Source organism: Sinohyriopsis cumingii, chromosome 7 (genome assembly GCF_028554795.1).
Source record: "Sinohyriopsis cumingii isolate HCF-2022 chromosome 7, ASM2855479v2, whole genome shotgun sequence".
In the NCBI taxonomy this organism is placed as follows: domain Eukaryota; kingdom Metazoa; phylum Mollusca; class Bivalvia; order Unionida; family Unionidae; genus Sinohyriopsis; species Sinohyriopsis cumingii.
Window position 1 is genome coordinate 130,033,768 of NC_142967.1, and position 25,506 is coordinate 130,059,273.

A 25,506-nucleotide genomic window follows, 5' to 3' on the forward strand; every position below is an offset into this window, starting at 1 on the left:
TATCTTACTAAAAATCTTGATGTGCCTTTTTACAGCAAAAATCTGAAACAATTCTTTGTATCCCTATGAAACTGTTGCTTGGTACATAGATCATACTAGCAGTCCAGATGTGCCTTTTTTCTGGCAGAACTCAAATATTATATATAATATCCCTATGGCTCACGTTACTTGCAACTAGATCATACTAGTAACATTGATGTGCCTTTTTCCATCAAAAATCAAAAACCATTCAACATATATGTATGACATTTGATACATACATGCTTCTATTAACTGTCCACCAGTTCTTTCATCTATGACATTTTCATCTTGTTGTCAGTGTCAGTGTTAGTCTCACATTTTCATCTTGTTGTCAGTGTCAGTGTTAGTCTCACATTTTCATCTTGTTGTCACTGTCAATGTTAGTCTCACATTTTCATCTTGTTGTCAGTGTCACTGTTAGTCTCACATGTTCTTGTGCAGCAGCAGATGAGATAATGTGAATATTTACTACTTAACTCAAATTTTTGACAAACTTAAAAAATTTAAAGCAAGTTTTGACAAATTTGGAATAAATATTTCTATTTAACCTAGCATTTACATTTTAATCATATTTTGTTTGTATCCCTCTATTTGCATATTTTTATGCCCTAACCTAACCTCTTGCTGTTTGTGAATTTGCGATTCTAAACAATTGGCTTGTCAAAGATTATTTCATGCATGTCACAGATTTTAAGGTGAGAAGGTGTTAATTGTTAATGATGTAACTTATGAGATTTCATTTAACTGGTGTATTGGAAAATAAGAGTCACACATCTCTAATGGTTAATCACCAGGAAGTTTTTGTTCAAGATGTGAACCCACAAGCAATGTTTTTATGTGATAAATAAAGGAGACTGATACATATTTACTGCTTGGCACATAATTAAATGGATAAAAATGAGCATTCTCAATCTCAAAAGTCAGATTTTCAAATATTTCTATGCATGTTGCCTTTGACACTTGGTACATATAACATACTAAAAATCTTGATGTGCTTTGTTTTCTGCAGTAATGAAAAACAATTCCGTTTATTCCTGTGACACATAAGAGCTCAAAGAAATTTTTTAAAAAAATCACAAGCCCTTACTCCATTTCCATGTGCCCAACAGGACGCTATTAATTTACTGTTATTTTCAAACAACATTGCAAATGCCACACATTTAACTATGAACAGAAATAAATAACATCATATTAAATTTGACTGTTGTGTTTATTCAGATCTCAAAATATTTCACATAAAACAATGTTTTCCTCCAGGTTCCTGTAGTCTACAATTGTTCAGTTGCTCTGTCAATACCCTCCTCATTTGTTTGATCAGCAGTGTTGATGTCTTTTTAAACTTTAGATTGAATTAACACTAAATATCAGCATAAAAGATGATAATAGAAGAATGATAGATTTTCTAGGCATGACTGTACCATACATTTTTTATGTTAAGTAATTGGAATAGACAGTGGAGATATAACTTCCTTTGTAAAGTTTTTGTAAACATATGGTTGCAAAAACTTACCCTGTTTTGTTTTTTTCCTCCAAATCCTAATTTTTTTTTGGCATCCTGATTTTCATTCCACTCAAGGTGGCAGGTCTGCTACATTAAGTTAATCAGTTAACATTTTGTTGTATACACATTAGCTTTAATCCAATTACTCAGGCATGCATCATTGCACTGGTTGTAACGACTTCTGGAATAGTTCTGGTACTCAGTACACTGGTTATGGCTAGATTTTGTAATGCTTTTTAAAACTGTTAGCTTTCAAAAGTGGTAGATTTCAATTATAAAATGGTGTGTTGTAGACGGCCTCAAAATTGCTATATTTGTCCTAATGCCAGTAGAATAACATGTATGTTGAAGTATACATGAGCACTAATTATAATTGGGACAATCTGTTCCCCATTCATAGGTCACATGCTTAGCTTTGTACACAGAGTTTACACATTTTGATAGAATTACAGTAAGTAGCTGATAATCATAAGGGTAATGGGCATACATTGGCTAAATATTAAAAATACTAGTCTTTTAACAACTTGAAAATAACATCCCACATTTCATCAGTGTGATCAAAGATTTCCCAGGCAAATTAGCTTTTCTCTTGACAAACCTGATTGGTATAACCACAGGAGTCATCTAGAAAATCTCGTTTTTTGCTGTTGTGGAGTGCATGGATGGTCAACACTGGGTTTTCATTAGATTTCTTATGATGTCTTGTTGGTCCCAAATGAAAATGGTGCCAAGCTGATGACCAGTATGGTCAGCAAGGCAGCCATCTTTAAAATCTTGTAATCCCTACTCCTCCAGAATCAAAAGTCATAATGACATGGGCTTTTCATCAGAAGACTTCTTATGATGTCTGGTTTGTGCTAGGAGAAAATGATGCCAATTTGGCATCCAGTAAGGCCAGTATGGCATCCGTCTTAAATTTTATTATTGCTCTTCCTTCTAAAAATAAAGTCATATCATTACAAAATTTTCACCAGAAGACTTCTTATGATATCTGATTGTGAATGAAAATGATGCTGATCTGACTTTATATATGGCTGTCACAATGAAAATCTTATCAAGAATTCTCCTGAATGGATGGCCATATCATCAAGGAGTTTTTTCCAATAGTCTTCCAACAATTAAATCCTCGAGGGGAAACATTTCTGATAACAGGTGGTGAACAGAATCTTCAGTCCCTTTAAGCAAATGAGGAGAAGTAGAGAGTTTTCTCCCAGTGATGTGAGCAGTAACACTAAAAGCCAAAGTAATCTAAACAGTTAACTATTCCTGTGTCTTTTCAAAAATGAGAAGTAAGCACACATTACTGTAAAAGGCTTCTGTTCCACAATCTCAGAAACAGAAGTGAGGATATAGGGCAACAAAAACCTCTCCAACCTTCTGTTGAACTTTGACCTGGTCATGTCCAAGTTCTTTGGCCCAATGTCCATAAAGGAATATGCAGTGGGTTTATTAGATTGCTCAATAAAGCACCATTTGCCCCTCTGTCTAGAGTATATTTGGCTCATCCCCGTTATAAAACCTGCTTCCCAGTTCAAGAAAAGTGTTGAGACGCATGCCTTTTTTGTTGGTTGATTGGAACTATCTGCAGTTTTGCCATAATGAATTTCACTCATGATGATCCCTGCTTTTATTGCTAAGAACAGGCTAATGTTCATGGTGAAATTAGTCTTTTGTTGTGAAACCTATTTCCTCATATAAATCTTTGTATCAATGGAATCTACACTACCAGTTAGGGCTTTAAAGGAGTACCTGAAATAAACTGAGCCAGTGCAAAGAGGAAGAGCTCTATAATTTCTGCCTTTATGGGGAGAAAAGGTCAGTATTTTGGCTTACGCTCTGTTGTACTGGATTTCACGGGTTAACTGTGCTGTGCATAGAAAATTAACCCAGAACCAAATGAATTTCTTTGACATTTTGGCTTGAAAGTTAAGGTAGTAGCTGTGAGTTTAACATTAATATGCAACTATTCTGTAACTGACATTATCCAAGCCTTGGGAAAGCGGGCAGAGATTACTTTGATCCCAAAAAGCTCAGTTTGACCTGATGGGGCATACAGCAGCAACACAAAAGGTTATCTTCCCAAATCATTTGGCAGCTTCATAATGATGCAGCCGCTTGACTTCTGCAGGATTTGGCAGGGTGTGGTGTGGTATTTTTCCCTGTTAGCCACACCTGTGCATATGTCAATAATAGCATCCATGTATTACACAAGATTTTTAGCTGCTTCACCTACTTTAGGGGTCAAGAATGAGCCTTCTTTGAGGAAAGAGGGATACAACTCCCTCCACCTTTTATCTACTTGTATTCTCCTAAAGTATTATGTTTTTATATTGCTTAGTTATCATGGCTTTTATTGAGTATATTTATATGTCAAGCAGTATCTTTTTTTCTAAGAAACTTTTACTCCATTTCATAGATAAACTCATTCCCACTTCATTAAACTTTGTTTAACATTTACTTTCAGAGGGTTGGTTGCTATAGAAACACTGCGGCAACTTGAGCAAATGTGTCAAACTGAACTGGCTAAGTTGTTTGACTATGCCTGTGGTGTAAGTACAGGTGCCCTCATTGTTGCCCTAGTGTTCCTGTTCCGTATTCCTCTCACTGAATGTGAGGAACTGTACAAGGAGATGAGCCGCTTGATGTTCACTAGGAACAAGTATGTTGGGACAGGGAAATTGGTTTGGAACCATGCATTCTATGATGCTCGGCTGTGGGAGGAAATTCTCAGGTAATTGTATTTTCTACAGCTTTTCTATCCATTGGAGTAACCTGTGTTTTCTGTCAAGCCAGATAAACTTGAAATTTGTAGGGTTGATTGATTGTCCCGTTTAAGAGGGAAAAAAAGGAAACAGCACAACATTTTTACACAGCAAAGTACTATGCAGTCTTTGATCAATTCATTGAATGAGTAGTGTTTGATCAGTTCTTGAAATGAATATGGACTTAATAAAAGGTCATTTAAACATATTCAGGTTAATATACTGTTAATTGAATCATAACTTTTGTTTTCATATACAATAATTATAGGTTACTGCATTTGTGTGGGAAAATATGAACGTGTTTTTCAGATGGAAATACTGCATGACCTTGGGAGTGCATTATATCCATCTGACAAAACGAGTTCATATTTTCCCATACAAATGCAGTAACCTTTTTATTATATGTTCATTTTCTTATTCTTCCTAAGGCTTAATTATGTTTAAAAAATACACTATACGAAACAAAGTAATTGAATGTATGCCATATTACAAACTAAATACACAAGTGCAGATTCATCATTACACAATAAGAACATTATTAATGCACGCTTAACTCCGGCCAGATAAATTTGAACTTAGTCACATGCTAGTCATATCTTTTGAAACAAAATCACGTTTGGTCTACTTAAAATTGAAATTTGGAATCATATTGTGAATGAATATGCATTGCAACAACTTTTCCATTTGATCAGGAATGAGTAGATTTTGGTATTTTTGTCGTTTCTATGAAATTTCGTGATTATGGACTGGATTTATGTACAAATTCTGCACGAAGTACCTTGGATTTCAGCGGCGATGGAGCAGTGTGTTTACATTTGCAAGTGTGTTTCTGTTCTGCCATTGAATGTTTGAAATCATAATGTGGGAAAAATATGAAATCATCCAATTTCAGTTATCAAAAAGACCCTCTAGAATATGTTTATTTCATTTTGAGTGCAGTAAGGAGGATGTAATTGCACTTAGAATATAGTCAAAATTACAACAAAAAAACAGTTTCAGAATGCGTCATCAGGCTTGAGAACCCATGACATGGCTCATGTAATTCGGATTTACAGAACTAAGAAAGTACATTTTGAGGAAATTCAGGATATAAAACTGTAAAGATATTTTTTGCCATTCTTATTACCAGCTAAAGGAGACAGCTTATTCCTTGTAACTTGCATGTTATTTGTAGGTACCCACCAGTTTTATGAAAGGTGTCTGTTGCCAAAATCCAAAACATTGTATCAAAAAAGTTAATGCAGAATGTAGCAAAGCAGCTGGTATGTGACAGTCAACAAAACGTCTGCTTTAGTTCATTCAGAAACAAATTTAATCAACCAAGACATAAAGTGTCTGCTACACAAGTGATCATGAAAGCATCTAAAACGTGACACTGACTATTTTCGCTTATTCAGTTAGTAACAAGAGTGATATTAGTGAGTTAGTAACATGCTTAATTACTAATTTGTGTTGTTTTTCTCTAGTGTTGTTTCAGTGGAAATGTCAACTAGATGCATGTAATGCAAAAAGGTCAATACCCTTACTATGATGGAGATTTAAGCGAGAAATCAGTCTGTCCAGCCAGGCCCTTGGAGTGGCTGGTACTGGTGATAGCCAGACCATCTTCTGTACAACCAGCAGCCATACTATCCATATGCCAGGCAAATCAGCTAGCCATTCCTGAAATGCTGGACTTCCATATATTAACTGCTTTTCCACATGGGAGAGTTATGACATTTTCAAAGAGGACAGAAGTGAGTCATGATGCCACCTGTTATGACTTATCCAGAGCTGCATCAACCATATTCAGATCAAACCATGGAACAGATTGAATTTAGCTTTAAGGCTACAGTCAAGGAAATATGTTGTATGTTGGCAACTTCAGAATGCCCTCCACCCCCATTGCTACTCAGGACTATAAAGTTAAAGCATCAGCAGAGTTCAGTGAGGAGGAAGAGACACCGTCCTTCTGGCTTCTTCCCCAATATGCTAAACTTAAGGAGATCATTGGCTGGCTTTAAGGTAGAATTGGTGACCCGAGGAATTCTAAGTGTTTCTTCTTAGAAAGCCAAGTTCCAGCGACATTCTTATCTCTCTGGTATAAAACTCAGAAGGCTTCAGTACTGCTTTCCCAGCCCTACAAAAACTAGCACCCATTGGTAAAAGAATGTGCTGCATGCCATGTCAAAGCTAGTTCTGAATGTCATTGCTATGTTGTCAATGTTAGATTTGGCCAGATTGGCAATTTTCTGACTCAAGGTGCAATAACCATGTTTAACAGTGCTGAACGGTAATTCAAATCAGTGTTGGTGAGGCATGCGTGGAGCGAAATTCCGGTTAGGCCCCAGTTTCTCTCAAAAGCATTTGTAAAACTACTCTTAATGCTTGCTACCAGGCCAACTGTACTAATTGGCTGTAGATCTACTATTATCACGACCAGCAGTACTGGACCGTTTCGGCAACTGCGAATATCACGACTAGCACTTAATGGGAAATTGGTTATTTTTTATTAAAGATTTAAAATAATTGAGGATTGAGAATTCGTGAATTTTTGGCTTGCGGCATGAATCAAATTCGTGAGGGTTGGCAGCTATGACTGTCTTCTTCTTCATGCTTGGCTCTTGTCTGGACAACCTTGTTAGACAAACAAGCCTTCAGTTGTGGAGAGAATCGCTAGAGCCCACCACCCAGAAGGCCAACAAAGGAAAGTGGCGAGTTTTCAGGGACTGGTGCCATAGCAATAAAATTGTCCCTCTGAGTTCCTCAATCCCTCAGCTGATCAACTTTTTCACTGGCTCTTCAAAGAGAAACATTTGGCTCAAAGGCTACCACTCCATGATCTCTGACACATTCCGACATCAAAGTAGACCTAATTTTGGGCAGAATAAAGATCTCTCTCAGAAAAGTATAATTACTGATCTAGTAATACATGTAATTAGTGTTGTTCCAATTATCGATTATAATCGATCATCAGTTGGTTGAGCGAACCAATAAGATAATCGATTGTGAAACTCCATAATCGATTTTGTGTAAAGGGAGATTACTTTTTAGTTGTATGCAAAGGGAGACTACTTTTTAGTTGTATGCAAAGCACAAAGGTTAGTAAAACTCCCAGCCACTAAAGTTGACCTGAAATTTATTAATTCCCTTCACAACTACAAATATAAAACCATATGATATTTCATAGGTGCAAAATTTCATAATTAGGAACATATAGTTTTATTACATGATCATGTTGTTAAATAGTGGAGTTAATAAATTTAAACACATTTTGATGATTTGTTTCAGTTTTAAATGCAACATTATTTGTAAACAATGACAAACAAGAAAACCATATCCTTCTACACTTAAAATTATAGACACATCACATATGAATGAAAGGATTTTGGGGGATTGTAGCAGTATTTCAGTTGCATATGACTTATCAGCCATACAAAGTTACGTTCATCAAAGATGTAGAACAAAAATAACATAGCACAATAGACTAAAATGTGATATTATTATCAGGTTAAAGTATACATGTCATTAAAAGAGATTACTCCTGTCCATTTACTAACATCTTGAGCTCTTGATCAAAGATATAACTGTATAACAAACAGAAATTAAAATTTGCTCTTAGTAACCAATTATAAACGATTATCAGTTGGTTAAGTGGAACCAATTATCGGTTATGAATTTCTGACCGATTCCCATCACTACATGTAATGGATATGACTGGAATAAAGAAAAGGTACTGGCAAACAAGATTTACTAAATTTCTGTTGGGATATTTAAAACAAAAGTTATGGGGCCACTAACATAAATTGGGGCCATCAAATCATATTGGTCCATATAAAAAAAGGTATTTAATTGACTGTTGATATTTGGTTGGTCAATTTTAAATTAGGCTTAAACTCAAGCCAATCAGATCAGTGGTTTCTAGAGATTACTTGCATTCTGTTGGTGAAAGCCAGGACTGATATAATGAAATGCAATCAGTGATAATTCTGAAGCAGATGATCATCAATAAAAGGAAGTCAGGATGTCTGACCTTTTGTTGAATGTTATTTGGTGATCAATACTGGATAGGACTTTAATGCATTGGTTTAAGCTCAATTTTGTTTTGGTCCTAGACTACTTTGTTAAGGGTATTTCAGTTCCTGATCAGGGTAACTTTAAATAAAATGTATATAGCTACAGAATGAGAATATAGTACACTTTGATATTTTCCCGTAAAACCCAGATTTCTTTCAAGGAAATCATAAATTTTTAATACATTTATTTGCTATATTCATGCAGACAATTCTGATTCAGTAAGTTCTATAAAGGGAGACTTTAAGATTTTTGTTTCTTTCAGAACAAAGATGGGAGAGAAGAGGATGATTGATTTTTCCAGAGATCCAATCTGTCCAAAGGTAATATTTCTCTTGATCTGTCATAACTACTAGTTACATAGAACATACAGTAAATTCTTTTTTTTTTCTTTCTTGGATGTCAGATTTCATGGTTTTGCAGTCTATTGAATTTATTTTGTTGTGCTTAAATTCTTGGATTTGGGAAGGGGTCCTGTTTATTTCACATGAGGATCGTTGTTTGTTGAGCATCAAGTTTGAAGTAACTACAGAATCTATGTAAAATTGTACCCAATGAAAAATAGTGAATTCCCAGTAATTTAAACACAGTTTTGCATGTTACGCCAGTGATGTAAATTTTGGATGATTTTCTGAAGAGAACATGAAGGCAAAGATCAGTTGGTGAGTTTGCTTTGGCTGAAAGCTTTGTAAGCTTTTTGAACGGTTATATATGTTTTATTTTATTGAAGATGCTTTATTTGCCACTTTTTTAATTTTTCCACCCATATTGTCTGCAATAAGCCTATGTAAAGTGTAAAATCTCTGCACTGAGTAGCAGAGCTGGTAACCAGTTGTGTAATCAGTTATATATATGTCCATCAATAACAACACCATCATTGGGTCAGGAGGAAATTTTAAGACTGATGCAACATAAGTACAGTGGTTTCATTTATTAGTATTTTTGAGGGTCTCACTTTTTATGGCTTTGTACCAAAAAAATACATTTTTTGACAGTACTTAATTTTGTGGAATTTGCTTATCAGAGTTTCCATATTTGTAGGTATTTATGTTTTGTGGTTTAACATAATAATTATCCAAAATAAAGAATACAAAAGAACAAAACTATGCTACCCACAAGTAGTGATAAGTAGAGTGGTTATAACAACACTGCCTCCTGTATAAGCATAAACTGAACACCTGTCAATGAAGGATTGATTTGAATAAGTCATAAATCCATAAAATGTTATCATTTATTATTCTTTATTTTTCTTTCATTAATACTAGTGTTTAAATACCTTGTGCTTTTTCTTGTTTCTCTCAGTCCTTGCCAATCTCACATGTTGATTTAAAGCAGTGAGTGGAAATGACAGTTACTGGATCCTGTATACATGAGCATTTAAACAATATAAATGCTTTATAATTTTTTTTAAAAGGTTAAAATGAAGCAGACATAAGTTAATAGTTTATTGTCATATTACAGTAATGATTATCAGATAGCTTTGTAGAATACTCAGGATGTTTCAGTAAAAACAGGGCAAGGAGTTTCAGCATCACATGTGGGTAATATTTTTGTTGGGTCTTTAAATTTGTGGTTGATGCCAACAACAAAATTAAAAAAAAACAAACTGGTACATCGTGAATAGTTTTGAAACCACAGTATATTAAAGCTCTGTGCAGTAAGTAGAAAGCTGATTATTAGTTTTATATATATATGTCCATCAATAACACTACCATCATTGAGACTGGAGGAAATTTGAAGATTAATGCAATATGAATATATTAAGGGTTTAGTGACTAGAGGGACTGCTTGTCTAATGGTTAAAAAAGTATACACAGATGGTTAATGTAAGAGGTGTACACTACCTGTGCTCCATTTCTTCATCTGCATTTGCAGTGTTTTTAGGCATCAGCATGAACTAATTGGTTTAAAACAGTCTTAACAGTGTATCCTGTTTATTTGTTTTTCATGGAATAATATCAAGGAATTTTAATATTTCATGGATTAGAAATGTTCATGTAATGACTCTTAATACAGTACAGACTGTTAGCCACAATGTCTTCTTAAACCACTACAAAGAAATTAAAGAATTTTTTTAAGAAAGTCAGATATCTAAGTCTCTTCAAAGATTTAATGGTGAGTGACAGTGACCATGAATACTTTAAAACTGATACAAATCTATCTTGGGAGAGTACTACAGCTAAGCTCTATCTTAACCAATGATCTTCTAAATTCATTTATTTTAACACTTTTAAGTACAGCAGGTTCTGAGTCATGCAATCAGTTCTGTTGTCAGCAACACAAGTAGGTTATTTAGTGATGAGGCAATTGGTCTGGGATTAATGTCTTGCCCAGTTACACTCCATGATAGCCAGCCCAGACTGATCTGATGGTAGGATTTAAACATTAATGAATATCTGTGATCATACAGGAACTTTTAGAAATGTAAAAAGCAGAGTTTACCCATTTAAGGCCACGATGAAGTAATGACTTCATCAAATAAAGACCCATTTAGAAATGTAAGAGGCACAGTTTTCCCCATTTAAGGTCACAACAGTGACTTCATCAAGTAAAGACCCATTTAGAAATGTAAGGGGCACAGTTTACTCCATTAAATCTTCACTAATGTCTATGTCCAGTAAGACCCAGTTTGCAGAAATGAGTATTTATTTTGTATAGAGGGGAGAAATCCTGCATTCACTCTTTTCTAAAAGAATGCCAAGTTTCATTTTATGAATTGGCATGTATACACACATACAAATGACAAATGTAATTAATCTGCATGTAAACATAGATACCAATGACATGTAATTAATCTGCATGTATATATAGATACCAATGACATGTAATTAATTTGCATGTATACATAGATACCAATGACATGTAATTAATGTGCATGTATACATAGATACAAATGACAAGTAATTAATCTGCATATATACATAGATACAAATGACTTGTAATTAATCTGCATATATACATAGATACAAATGACATGTAATTAATCTGCATGTTTACATAGATACAATAGACATGTAGTTAATGTGCATGTATCATTAGATACAAATAACAGATGTAATAAGATGCATGGTAGTCAGATGTTTTAAGACCAGCTGGAAAATAAGTTCATACAAGTTCACTCAATATTAAGGACACCTCTGCATTGATTGTATTCTTTTCCAAATCATTTCATTTATATACAGGTACAATTAATCCAAGAATGTAGCATGCAGATACTGGTTTTGTATATGTTCTGATATGCAGTGAAAGTACTGGTAAGAAAACTAAATAGATTGATGTTTCGAATAATTTTCTTTTTTCAGATGTCGGCAGCTTCAACAGTGATGAATGTGCCAAAGATGAAGAACTTCATGTTTCGTAACTACAATCATCCATCTGGCGTATACTCTCAGTACCCGGGTAACAGTAAGCACAAAGTGTGGGAAGTTATTCGGGCATCATCTGCTGCACCAGGCTACTATGAGGAGTTTGTGCTGGGGGATTATGTTCACCAGGTAATTTTCTGTAGAGAAAATCACAATAAAGCCATTTTTAATGTTTCATTCCACTGTTTCACATTTTACACTGGCTTAAATTTTTAATGAAAAGCTATTCCTAGCATTTTACCTATGGGATCTTATGTCGTTTAATAAAGAATCTGGGAATCCTTATATTGGCCTAAAATCAGTTTTATTTAACCATTCAGTATGCAGAAAATGCTTAATGTATCTACCTCAGTATGATTACCACAGGGTTTCACTCGTAGTGATCACCCAGTTGTAGATAGCAAGTATGTATACCTACTAAAAGTTTGAGTATTAAACCAGTTTAACTATTCAGATTTTCTTCATATTTGTTAAAGGTAAATTAAGGCGCTTCAAACTGTTTTTGAGTGTACATGTGGGAAAATTCAATTGGCACAACAGGGACATGCCAGTGTACCATATTTTTATTATTTTGGAAACATTTTTGCTAGTTCATAAGCTGGCTTTGAGTAGGGGCTGAATGAATCCAGTCTTTAAATACCACCCCAAAAATCATCTATAATGATATATTCTGGATCAAATGTAATGAAAAAGTCCTAATCTTTGGCAGTTTTCACTGCAAAGGTTTAACTTCAGGCAGATGACGTATATCTTAAATTTTTTTTGAAAACCTTGGAGTATATCCTAATAGGATTTGGAAAAAATGGTTCCTGTTTAGAAGTGATCTTAATTCAGTGGGCACATTTTAGATTGTATGAAATAAACAAAAATGACCTAGTGTTCTTGTATTGAGGATTGGTCACATTTTTGGATTGTTTATTACCATATTGATAAAAAAAATTTAAAGAAATGTTGACAAGTTGTATCTAAAACAAACCTAATTAATTGACTGCATTTCAAGACAGTGTTGCAGTGCTTCATTTATATATTTGTGAAATTTAGTCTTTACATTCATACAATAGGTTCTAATAGTAAACTGAATAAACCTCTTGTTACAGCATTATATTAGAGAAATTGAAATTGGTTTGATAGGCCTTAATCAGATAAGGGAATGTGGTGTGTCAGCACATCTTTAAGAACAAATTAGAGCCACTCAGTTTCACCAATACAGGTTAAAACTAGACTTGAGATATTTATTTTGTCAGTTTCAAGTCAGATTTAAGTTGCAGCCAATGAGATTGGTGGATTCTAAACTTAAATATAAGTTTTAAACTTCAGTTTTGTTGGTGACATTCAGGCCTGGCTACATATGCATGTTTATTATTTCAATAAATTACTCAGTGAAAATCTTGATCTAGTTGAATATTGAGATCTTTTGGGCATGTTCAATTTTATAAATTTGTTGAGTGACTTCTGTTGCATGAATGTTCAAAATTGGATACAGTTAATAGTTAATAGATTCAAAATTTGATTTTCAGGATGGGGAAAAGGGCTTTTTCAGATTTTTTTTTTTTTGTTGATGATTGGGAGGCTTTTTATCTGTTGAATACATTCCCCAATCACATTAACTTTAGAAAATAAACTCTCCTACCATTAGAATATAGTCTCCCAGGAAGACAAAAATGTACCTATCATTTCTTTATACCATATAAACAAAGAAAAAAAACTCCATCCACTTACATCCTATTACAGTGACTAGGTGGTTCCTCAGATGTTTTTCAGCTTTAGCTTTTGCTTGATAGGGTCAACATCATACCACTTGGCATCTCAGAATCCAAGGATATCTTTGTTTTTCAACCCCTCCATCTTAGAATGTTTGTGTAGTATTGCATATTTATGTATTTGCTGCCTGGTAGAATAATTTTTTAAAAATAGTTTTGATCAGACAACACCTTTTCTTGCATCCTTTTTCTTGCATCCTTTGATGATAGCCCTACTAGCCTAGTGGCACCTCTTTTCTTGGTAACATGATCAGCATGTTTTGATGCAGACTGGGATTGTGTCACAATATACAGTGGCTCAAAAGGATTTTCTGCTGAAAAACCCCAACCAGAAGTTATGGTTAGCCTGGATGCCAGTCTCGTCTGGTTGGAGGTCCCACTTGTTGCCCAGCTTCAACACATTCAGCAAGAAGTGGGGAGCAGAAAAATTATATCAGCCTTCTAGAATGAATGTTATAGTAAATTCATTTTAGTTCTGGAAGGATCAGCTCAATGTGAAGTTGAAGTTCTGATCATGCAGGAGAATTCAGGGGGTTGTGACCCATCTTATTAAATGGGGTGGGAATGGGGAAATATGAAAACACTGGACAGCATAGGAACTGAGGGCTCATCTCAGAGTGGACAAGTCCTGGGCAAATGATTGGCTTGATTTAGTAATAGACATGCCCAGGAAAATCCTGGTGAGGCCCAACCTTCTCAAATAGCCACAGTTGCAAAGTTTCACCTCTGCCCAGACAAGCTTCTCCTTCATGTCTGGTTCTAACCAGAACAGCTTCAACCCTTCAGTCATTGAGAGAATCTCATGAGTATGAAGGCCATCTACTTTAAAATTTTACAAACAAATGGGGTGGGTTATCAGAGACTGGTGCAGGGTCATCCATATGAGTGTCTCATTACTGCAGTTGGCTTGATTTATCCTCTGGCTTTTGTGGAGAATAAGTTAGCCCCATTTATCAAATGATTTGGTTCCTCGATCTCCAGTACGTTCAGGCATAATGGATTTTGGTTTTAGGTTTACAGCACAGCAACACAAGTAGGTTATTTAGTGCTGCAGCAATTGGAGTTAAGTGCCTTGCCCAAGGACACTCCATGGTATCAGACCCTTTTGGTTGGGAGTCCAACAAGCTAACCATTGGGCCACCACTGTTCCCACAGGTATCCTGGAAGAGGGGATATTGATCATGTTAAGCATCTTTCATATGTACTAGCTAATTTTGACTTGAATAGGCCAAAATGCCCCACCCTGTTTTCTGAATGGAATCTTTCATGGATTTTGACATGTCTCAATTCAAAACAGTTCAAACCTTTGTCCAGAACCTTACTGTAGCTGCTATCGAATAAAATGTGTTTTCCGATCGCTCTTGCTTAATGCATTGCGAGTGTGTTGCATGGCCTTTAAATGACTCAGACTATTTCCAGTTCAGATCAGATGATTATTTCTCGAGAGACAACTAGGCTTTTCTGCTTAGAATAGGTTTCCATCAGTAGGCATTCAGACTGTTCATCTGCTCTGTCTCCTTGATCGGTATGTCAAATGAAGTGATGATGCAAAAGCCGGTCTGTGCTCGCAAGTGCTGATTGAAGTGCACAGGGTCATATTGTTGGGCATGACAGTGTCTCTTTATTTCGTTGAAGACCAGAAAGAAGATCTAGTAGTTCAGGTGGGCAATACACTCAGCATACTCAGAGGTCTTAAGAGATCAGGTACAGCTCATGAAGATTTCATCTCACGAGATTACAGCGATCTCAACAACCCTTGTCTTAGAATGAAACATTTCAGCATGCACAGTCAACCTTCTCGTGTTTTTATTGCATGATCTAGTTTTTCATAGACAAAATTTTAATCTGGAAGGTCCAGTAACTCTAACAACCACCAGAACTTATTAATGTCACCAGAACCTTCCATCTGGTCTCTGGATTAGTGCTTTTGCTGGATTTTCTTGATTTTTTTTCAACAAGGAAGCATCTTCCTTCTTATTTGTATATATTTGCAGGTTATGAGGCCATTCTGATCACAGCACAAAGACTTTCTCATTCACATCCTTTACCTCAAACAATAAATATCAGCAGAACCAACATTAAATTCACACAATCAGTACGAAACCTAGGTGTTACTCTGGACAGTACTCTCACATTGCACCAACATGTCATGAACATATGCAAGGCTGCATATCATGAGCTGAGACACATCAGCTCAATTCGCAAATATCTTTCAGTTGATGCCACTAAAACACTTTTGTGTTCATTAGTACTTTCAAGACTAGACTATTGTAACTCAATTCTGTCTGGTTCATCTCAATATCTGCTCCAGAAACTTCAAAAAGTTCAAAGCACAGCTGCTCGGATCATACTTAGAGTACCACAATCAGAGCACACCTCCCTGCTGCTCTGTACCCTACACTGGCTATCCATTCGATCCAGAATTAAACACAAAATTTGTTCTCTGTGCTATGTTTCACTGTCGGACTCTAGTCCAACATACCTATCCGACCTCACCCATGTGTACACACCAGCAAGATACTTACGCTCCTCTTCTGACAATCGTATACTCATTATTCCCACTATGAAAGCAAAGTCATATGGACAGTGTTCTTTTGCATACCAAGGCCCAGCAACGTGGAATGAATTGCCCACTGAACTTAGACACAAAGACACAGTGATCACATTCAAGAGGGCTCTCAAAACTCACTTATTTCGACTGCAAGAACAAACTTAAAGACCTAATAATGTTTCCTACCTTAAATATTCTCAGCATGTTTAATGTTCTCTAATTTCATGGTGTTTGTTTTTGTAATCATATCATTATATGTTTTTTTATCTTACAGGTGTTGTCTAATGTTGTAAAGTGCTTAGAGCTTCTAAAGATTAGGCGCTGTACAAAGTCCTCATTATTATTATTATGTGACCATTAGCTGTGCTGTCCTCATTGTAGGACAGTGGTTTAACCTTCATCCACCCACTCCAAAGGGTGCCCATGGTATAGGTTGGATTCTTATGCATTTCTACTCCTGTTACCTATTCTTCTAAAGTTAATGTGATTGTTTAAGAAATTAAATTATAACGAGCCAGAAAATTAAATTAGTATATTTGTCTTTTATTCCCTCGTAGTATCTACAATAACCCTAATGAAAAGTTTTAGTCACAAAGCAGTCACTATGTAAAGTGAGTCTTTTTTTTGTTCAGATGTTAAAAATAATTTATTAAATGTCATTTTCTGTACAGGATGGTGGAATATTGTCAAACAACCCAACAGCTATTGGCTTGCATGAGTGTAAGCTTTTGTGGCCTGATCAACCAATACAGTGTGTGATTTCTATTGGTAATGGCCGTTATGAACCTAACCTTGAAATTTCCCCTACCAAAAGCAGTCTGAGAGATAAAGTGACCAAGATTGTAGACAGTGCCACTGACACCGAGGGTAGGTAGAATGGATCTTACCCACTCATATAAATCCTGCATATATTTGGTGTGGGTGTTCTGGTTCCCAGTTTCAGAGATTTTATTCGCAAGTTAAAGTTTCTGAAACAGAACCAGTTTAGACATCCCAATTAATAATTCAAGTATGATACATCCTCATTTGCAGTAGTAAACTTCTGAATTTTACATGAGTTCGATTTAAATTGTTAGCATTAAAATCTGCAGCGTATTTGACAATGCAGCATCAACACCCACTACCCATCTGAATTTTAAATAAATGGCTTTAGTCTGGAATATGATGACTTTAATTTTATTATAATCTTTCTCATTTGAAATCATACAAATTTTTAATTAGCCCATTACCTGCAGACACACAGACAGACACACACACATTGGGCCATAACTTAGGGATTGTATACAATATCTTTTATTTCACTAATTTTCATTTTTTAATATTGACTTTATGACTTCTTGAGGGCTGTTCCATTAAAAAATACATGCGACCCAGGGAAGGCACTTTTGAAGTGGGGTACCCACCCATAGATACAATTTAAAATTTCTTATTTTAATATGAACACTGTGAAATCAAAGTACCCTGGCATATAATTTTTAAAAACTGCCTTCCCTGGGCACCATGTATGTTTAAATGGAACAGCCCTGACTCCAAATACATAGTTCCATATCTGTTCCAGTATTTTGATTTGACAGACCTATCTTTTATAAGTTTTGAGTAACTACACTGATAATGAACATATTCCTCTCATTTTTAGCTGTATTAGAAGGAATTATTATATTATACCTGCATGCCAACTGCAGTAAACATAATTTTTGTGTTATTTTCAGCTGTACATGTAACAATGAAGGACCTTCTGCCTCCCAAGTCCTATTTTCGTTTTAACCCATACTTATCAGAAGACTGTGGTCTGGATGAAATTCGACCAGAGCGCATCCAACAGATGCAGACAGATACACAACTCTACCTCCGCAAAAACCAGCTAAAGGTAGCCATGGCTGCTAGGGAGTTGACAAAATCCAAGTTACCACATCAATATTTGGTAGACTGGGCTAAGCACCGGCTAGATATGATAGGGTAAGATCTTGGGGAAACCCTTAATGTATACCAATAGACCTGGGGTGACTTGTTACTGGTATGTATAAGACCGGGCAGAGCAGTGAGCTGAAATGATAGCATACAATTATTCTAATACAGTAAAAAACAATGTCTGCTTGGCTGGGTAACATGTTATGCCCACTGCATAGGAAAAAAAGTGATGAAACCTTTGTATCAAACTGCTGGCAGATCTTGCCAAAGGTTCAGCCAGTGAATCATGAGACAAAATGTACTTTTTTTATAGAATATCCTTGCAGTAATTGCTTGAAGTTAAAAATCCATTGACTTTATTGGGTATTATGCTTGCATTTAAGGCAGAAAGAGAATGTGAGTAATGAGTTCTCTTAACGATTCCTTGGCTATGTAAAACTTGATGTTGTATTAATAACATATTCATTTTTGACTATGCAGGCAAAGGTTTTGTTGTGTACTCATTTCCTTTTATGTAAATTAGACATATTTGGATTCAGTTCAGTTCCAATTTGTAAACTGAATCCATTATATAACACAGTTAATAGGTGCTTAGAAAAAATTTACTACATACTGTGAAATGGGTAATTTTAAAAAGTGAAATGAAAACAGGATGCAGAATGAACACAGAGAATGCAGAATAAATGCAAACGAAATAATGCTAAATGAAATGGAATGAAATTCATTTCATGAAGGAATTTAAAATTGATTATTCTCATGCTGCTGCTAAATTTCCAGCTGAAAACCATTTTGAAAAAATAAAAAATTGTTTAGCGTTTATTAACAGTTCAGTTGTTTTTGTTGAGGCAGGAATACAAAATAACTAATTCATGTGATGACATCATCACCATTGGTTGTATCTCTACAATCATTAGTTGAATGAAATTATATACTATATATATTCGCTTATCAGACAAGCCCAGCTGTAAACTACATGAACCCAGATCTGCCAGCATATAATGTGCCGGACGTTCTGGGTCTGTGCAGATTGTTAGGAATAATCAGTAGACAACAACACAGACCTTGATCTGCAAGCCCATTATGCTATGGTATATCAGGATCTTTGTTGTCTTTTGCAGTTTGACTCAACTTAGAAGCAAGTCTGTACAGTAATAAATAAAATTTGGTGAATATTTTGTATGACTACATTTTTACACTTATTGCATGCAGTTGCAGTTATATTTTACTGAAACTTCAATGCTGTCTTTTTCATTGTCTCAAGCGTACCTTTAATAAAACAAGATACAAAAGCTGTAGTTCTCTTTCTTGAACATTCAAAAAGGGAAGGGAAAAAAACTTTGGTAAATGCATTTATGTTTTAATTCTGAATATGCAAAAACAAAAGAAAATGATGTTTTGAAACTTATATAGATGCAGATTTTTGACACTATAAATGAATAATGATTCAATGATAGATGACAGTGCAAATGTGAATAGAATTCAGATGGATTGTAAATGAAGTGAAGATTTAGTAAAATTACCCGTTTCTGATCAGTAGTACAACTTATATAGTCTGTAGTTAATTGTTTTCTGTAATATACTGTTTTTTTTATACTGTTGTGTAATCTTTGAAATGACAGCCATAAATGGTAATATTTTCAAGCTTAGTTCTATCCTTAATTTGTTGAAACTTTTCTATGTAATTATATGTCTTTATCATGTTTATATTTTGCTGTCACAGTATAAATTCATTTTCTATAGGCCTTGTCTGTTGTAAATTGTACAGAACCTTTAGCACTAATTGAAATTAATGACTTTCTGAACAGTGTATGAGAAAAGAAGATTTCTTTTTTCAGGCTGCTATGGCTCAACAGAATTGACATTTATTTTGGTCATGTACCTTATGAAACACTGAAAATGGAAAAATTTCTTTTTGCAACCCAATAGGGTTTGATGGAATTGTCATTTATTGATCATGTATCTTATGAAACACTGCGAGAATGGAAAAATTTCTTTATGGCTAGATGGAATTGTCATTTATTTGGTCATGTACCTTATGAAACACTATGAGAATGGAAAGATTAGAGCTTAATGGAATTGTCATTTATTGGTCATATATCTTATGAAACACTAAGAATGGAAAGATTAGAGCTTAATGGAATTGTCATTTATTGGTTATGTATCTTATGAAACACTACGAGAATGGAAAAATTTCTTTTCTCAAGCTATTAGGGCTTGATGGAATCGTCATTTATTTTGTCATATAGTATGACTGTTCATGCTGAAAACAAATGCATTAACCAACTTGCTTTAAAGCAGGGAAAGTACAGGTATGAATGCCTTTATCCACTTAAAGGATTAACCAGAAGTGTATGCTCCAAATTTTTCCTATGTTCCAGTTGTTCCTATAGAAGGATCAACCTACCAGGAACAGTTTCTAGAGATGATTGCACCCAGTTCTCGTGTATACCAACCTGTTTTTCTTTCAAAGTCTTTAGAAATAAATTCTGACTCAGAAATATGTTTAAAAATCTTCAAAATTTACTGCATTTTAGGTATCGGGTCGCATAGTCCAAGTATTCAGTGTAACAAGTTTTATTTTAGAAATTTGTCTGGAAAAATTGTGCTGATAAGTAGTTTAAGTTCATTTTTTTGTGCAGATTTTATCTACATTAAAAATTAAAACTTACGAGATATTGTATGAAACATATCTACCATATCCAAGAACAATGTGAACCATGTAAATATACAAATATTTATTATATGCATCCCAATAGGGCATTATGTTGTACTTAATTATTCAACTTTTTGCTATATTTTGTTCGAGTTAAGTGGTATGTTATTTTATCTTTTTGACATGAAAGGAAAGAATTTATACAGAGGTACAATTTCTGTGAATTTTATCATATCTTTTGATGTTCATACATTTCCAAACTTTTATTTATGATGCATTTTTACATTGACATATATTAATAAACAAGATACCTAATGGTTTTCATAGAGTGTAACACAAACTTATGATTTGATACACAAAGAGAATATAGAGTGCAGGTGTTCCTTGAATAATACTAGATTCATTTTGTTTCTTGCCATATCCAGTGTTCTTGTGTTCCATTAAGGCTACACAATTTTATAGTTTAATTAAAATTTCTACTGTTTACATTTCCTGGAAGCATCCAGTGCTTTAATTATTTAAAGTCATTTATAAAAATTTGCCATTATTTCTGTACATTAAAACTTTCCAAAAATCTTGTTATAGCTGAAGAAATTCATCAAAAAACAAACATGTGTTAATCTTGTACAGGGTTCTTAATCAGATTTAATGAAGCTTGGCATTACCCAATGTACATGTGCAATAAAAAAATAATATGAACTTAGAGACAGTTGGCTGAGTCTGACCTCACATTTGCACATTTCACATTGATTAATTTCAGAAATATTTTGCATACAGTCTCTTTTGTATAGGCTTACTGAAGAAATATATGGAGTACAAAGTTATTTCCCTGACGACTTGACTTAGTATTATAATAAATATTTTTATAGGTTAATTGTTTTGAGATCTTTGTTGTATCAATAAATTGTGGCAAAAAGTAATGCAAATCTTGGTCGTGTTCATTTCCTAGGACTAAGTCACGTGGGACTTTTTCCACCAAAATGTTCTAGGATTATATTTCAAGATATTATTTAATATATTGGAAAAGGGCTAGAAACCAATTATGATTTCCAAAACCATAAAATCTCAAATTGAAATATTTCGGTCACATTTAGCCATTTTTTTAAATGTATGCTACACGTTCTGAGAGGTATTTGAATATAGATGACTGTAAATGTCAAGATTCAGTGAATATCAAAATATTTATGTTTATCACTGTGAAAGTTTTTTTGTTGTTGTTGTAAATGGTATACTAATTCTGTTAAAAACTTTGTTGAAGTGAAATGAAGTATTATGAACATTAGACCTTATATTGACCAGTATGAAACATTGTACAATTTCATAGGTTTACAGGTTTAATTATAAAACTTTATTTTCAGTGAAATATATCACTTGTCACGTATTATTTTATTACATGATTTAATAATACATTTAATTCATATATGCAATCATTACAAGAGTGAGATGCCATAAAAAGTCTTTTGATATCATGATAATGCATTATCATAAATTATCAGAAATCAAATAACATAATATCAGCCAGTGAAAAAGCATCTCGTGTGTAATAATACTGTATATATTCCTTAATGTTATAACATTTTCCTTATCAGAGACATCACTAGATAACTAAGATCAATTTAGATTGATCCTCCCAAACAATTTTTCTATTTAGCTAGCCTTAGAAATAAACTGAATCAGTTGTAGCCAGTGCCTAATATTAGAGGTTCCAAAGACTTAGTTTTATATCTGAACTGAGGTGTGTGTGGTTTAAAGCATACATAGTTGTTACAAATATTATTATTAATATGTATGATCTGTATATATTGATATATGGGGACTCCGTAAAATATATAGGAGTTTTGTTCCAATTTGTACTTCTCATAAAATGTTATGGCCTACATGTTTGGCTGTACATTTTTGCTAACAATATGTGTATTTTACCAATAGAATTTATGTCCTGATGTAATTTATGTTTAGATTGCAGCAATCTGACTGGCTGGAATTTAAGTCTGACTTAAAATTGACCAATCAAAAGTCTTAAGTCTGGACTTAAAACTTGTGTTGGTGAAATTGAGACCTTATCAACAAACTCTTTAAATATCAAAGACTCACATAATACATAGATCAGTAAAGAGCTTAATATTATGTCTATAGTACAGAGATCAGTAAAGAGCTTAATATGATGTCTGTAGTACAAAGATCAGTAAAGAGCTTAATATTATGTCTATAGTACAAAGGTCAGTAAAGAGCTTAATATTATATCTATAGTACAAAGATCAGTAAAGAGCTTAATATGATGTCTATAGTACAAAGATCAGTAAAGAGCTTAATATGATGTCTGTAGTACAAAGATCAGTAAAGAGCTTAATATGATGTCTATAGTACAAAGATCAGTAAAGAGCTTGATATTATGTCTATAGTACAAAGATCAGTAAAGAGCTTAATATAATGTCTATAGTACAAAGATCAGTAAAGAGCTAAATATGATGTTGTTATATCCTAAGTCTATAATACATAAATCAGTAATGGACTTCATTAGACACTGTTAAGTCCTAGTCATACCAAAGACTTATAAAAATAGTACTAACAGCTGCCTTGTTTGGCGTTCTGCATTAAGAGGTTAGTGTTAGGACTGGTTGGCCTGGTGTCGGGATAATGTGGCTGGGTGGGACATCATGCTACATGCCTGTGGCATGATGCCCCAGTGCTAGACATAACTATAAACTGCCACATTGCAGACATCGTAGTGACATGACTGAAAAAATGTTAAAGCTACGTTAAAAATCTAAATCACATCACATCACATATATCAGTAATGGACATAATATATTATTAAGCTCTGTGTCTATAATACATTGATCAGTAATGGACTCGATATTATGCTTTTTTGCTATCTGTCTATAATACATAAATCAGTAACGGATTTATTATGATGCTATTAAGTTCTGTGACTAGAATACATTGATCAGTAATGGACTTAATATCATATTATTAAGTTCTGTGTCTATAATACATACATCAGTAATATCACATTATTAAGTTCTCTGTTTATAATACACATTTCAGTAATGGACTTAATATCATATTAAGTTCTTAATCTGTAATACATAGATATTTAGTGGACTTAATATGATGCTGTTAACTCTGTATTTGTTGTGATAATAAAAATCTAAAGGAGTGGAGAATAAGCATGGGTGCACCTTGAATTCTAAAAATGAACCATTATGGTTTTTTTTAAGCATTATGCTGTATTTTATTGATCTTGCCTGCTAAGTTTCTGTATTGTTTACAGTTGATCTGTATTCAGGAAATGTTTTAATAAGTGCCATGGGCTTTCTGCATTTTGACACAATGTTTTCAGTGATGTCTGATGTTCATATCTTGAAATGCAATAAGTAAATGTTTGTCATTATTGTGACTTTCAGCATGAGTATATTTCTTTTTCTTTTTGTAGTTGTATTTTTTTTTAATGAAAAATTCTCCATGATAAATAAATATGTTCAAGATTTATTTTTTGTACCGTTTGAGCATTTCTAGTCAAGTCTGAAATAGTATCAGTAGGATGATATGGTAATGCACAGACGAGAGCTTGAATGAATAATCCAATGATTATCAGGTTTTAGTGGAAAAAAGCAAACATCTTTTGATGTGTTCCAAATACAGTCTGGCAACAAACTGAAAAAGTATAGCTACATGATGTGTCTATCATTTACTGGTAAATTTACATTAATTATGCATGAAATGTTTTCTCAGTGCAAAAGAATTGTCAGACTGTCTTTGCTAAGAAGTAAACAGTACTATTAAGGCATGCTATCCATTCAGTGTTTCTCAAGTTTTGTAAACACTTGTCATCATTGTTATTGTTGAGACATGTAATTAATGTTAGGGTAGGTAATTCTCATAGCACTAGTTTAAAACTAGTTGGACATGAGTTATGTATGAAAATATCTGAATATACAGCACTTCAAAACAGACACGTTTCTCTATTATCTACTTTGATAGGTTTTATATTGCTGTAAATATCACTATTAACTGAATATGACCCCATGTTCTTCCTACAGTTATAGTGTTTGCTCTCAATTATGATGGAAGTAAGAGTGATCTTTGTTATGGTTTGCAATCAATTATGCATATTCACATGTAGGACCATATTCAAATACATTTCAAAGAAACCACTTTGTTTTGTTTAGTTTTATTTTCCTGTTCCTTTCTTATAAAGATAACAAAAAAAGTTATGAAAATGCACATTTTTACATACATGTTTGAGTGTCATAATTGGTATATGCTTGCATCCGTTTTTGTCATAATTGGCACATACTTACATCCATGTTTATGTGCCATGATTGGTATATACTTAAATCCATGTTTGTGTGCCATGATTGGCACATACATCCATGTTTATGTGCCATGGTTGGCATATACTTACATCCATGTTTGTGGGCCATGATTGGCACATACATCCATGTTTATGTGCCATGGTTGGCACATACATCCATGTTTATGTGCCATGGTTGGCATATACTTACATCCATGTTTGTGTACTATGATTGGCATATATTTACATTCATGCTTGTGTGCCATTATTGGCACATACTGACATCCATGTTTGTGTGCCATAATGGGCACATACTTACATCCATGTTTGTGTGCCATAATTGGCATATACTAACATCCATGTCTGTGTGCCATAATTGGCGTTTTGTGAGATGATATTCCTTGTTATCACACCATTAAAAAAGTGGTTGTTACTAAATGATGTGAAGAAGACCTTTGTTTAAAAAAAATACAGGTTCAAAACAAATTTGAAAGATTACTGTAATAGCCCCAAAATGGTGGTTTTGTTATTAGGAAGCATCCTAACTAATAACAAAGTCATTCAACAGTATTTCCTTTTCTGGAAGTTGATACTGATTTTCACAGGTTCTTCCTCCACAAGTTATACTGGCCACTATG

At 34.1% G+C, this 25,506-nt stretch overlaps 1 protein-coding gene across 2 annotated transcripts in view; it reads left to right on the forward strand.

Annotated features, from left to right (window-relative positions):
* Positions 1 to 25,506, forward strand: part of LOC149796129 (calcium-independent phospholipase A2-gamma-like) — an 89,881-nt gene that overhangs the window by 20,687 nt on the left and 43,688 nt on the right. For both annotated transcript variants that reach the window (XM_089966040.1, XM_089966041.1), the window contains exons 4-8: positions 3,987 to 4,253; positions 8,603 to 8,660; positions 11,640 to 11,831; positions 16,685 to 16,880; positions 17,723 to 17,969. In XM_089966040.1, coding sequence (XP_089822166.1) covers positions 3,987 to 4,253; positions 8,603 to 8,660; positions 11,640 to 11,831; positions 16,685 to 16,880; positions 17,723 to 17,969 — 960 coding nt within the window. The remainder of the gene's footprint in view (positions 1 to 3,986; positions 4,254 to 8,602; positions 8,661 to 11,639; positions 11,832 to 16,684; positions 16,881 to 17,722; positions 17,970 to 25,506) is intronic.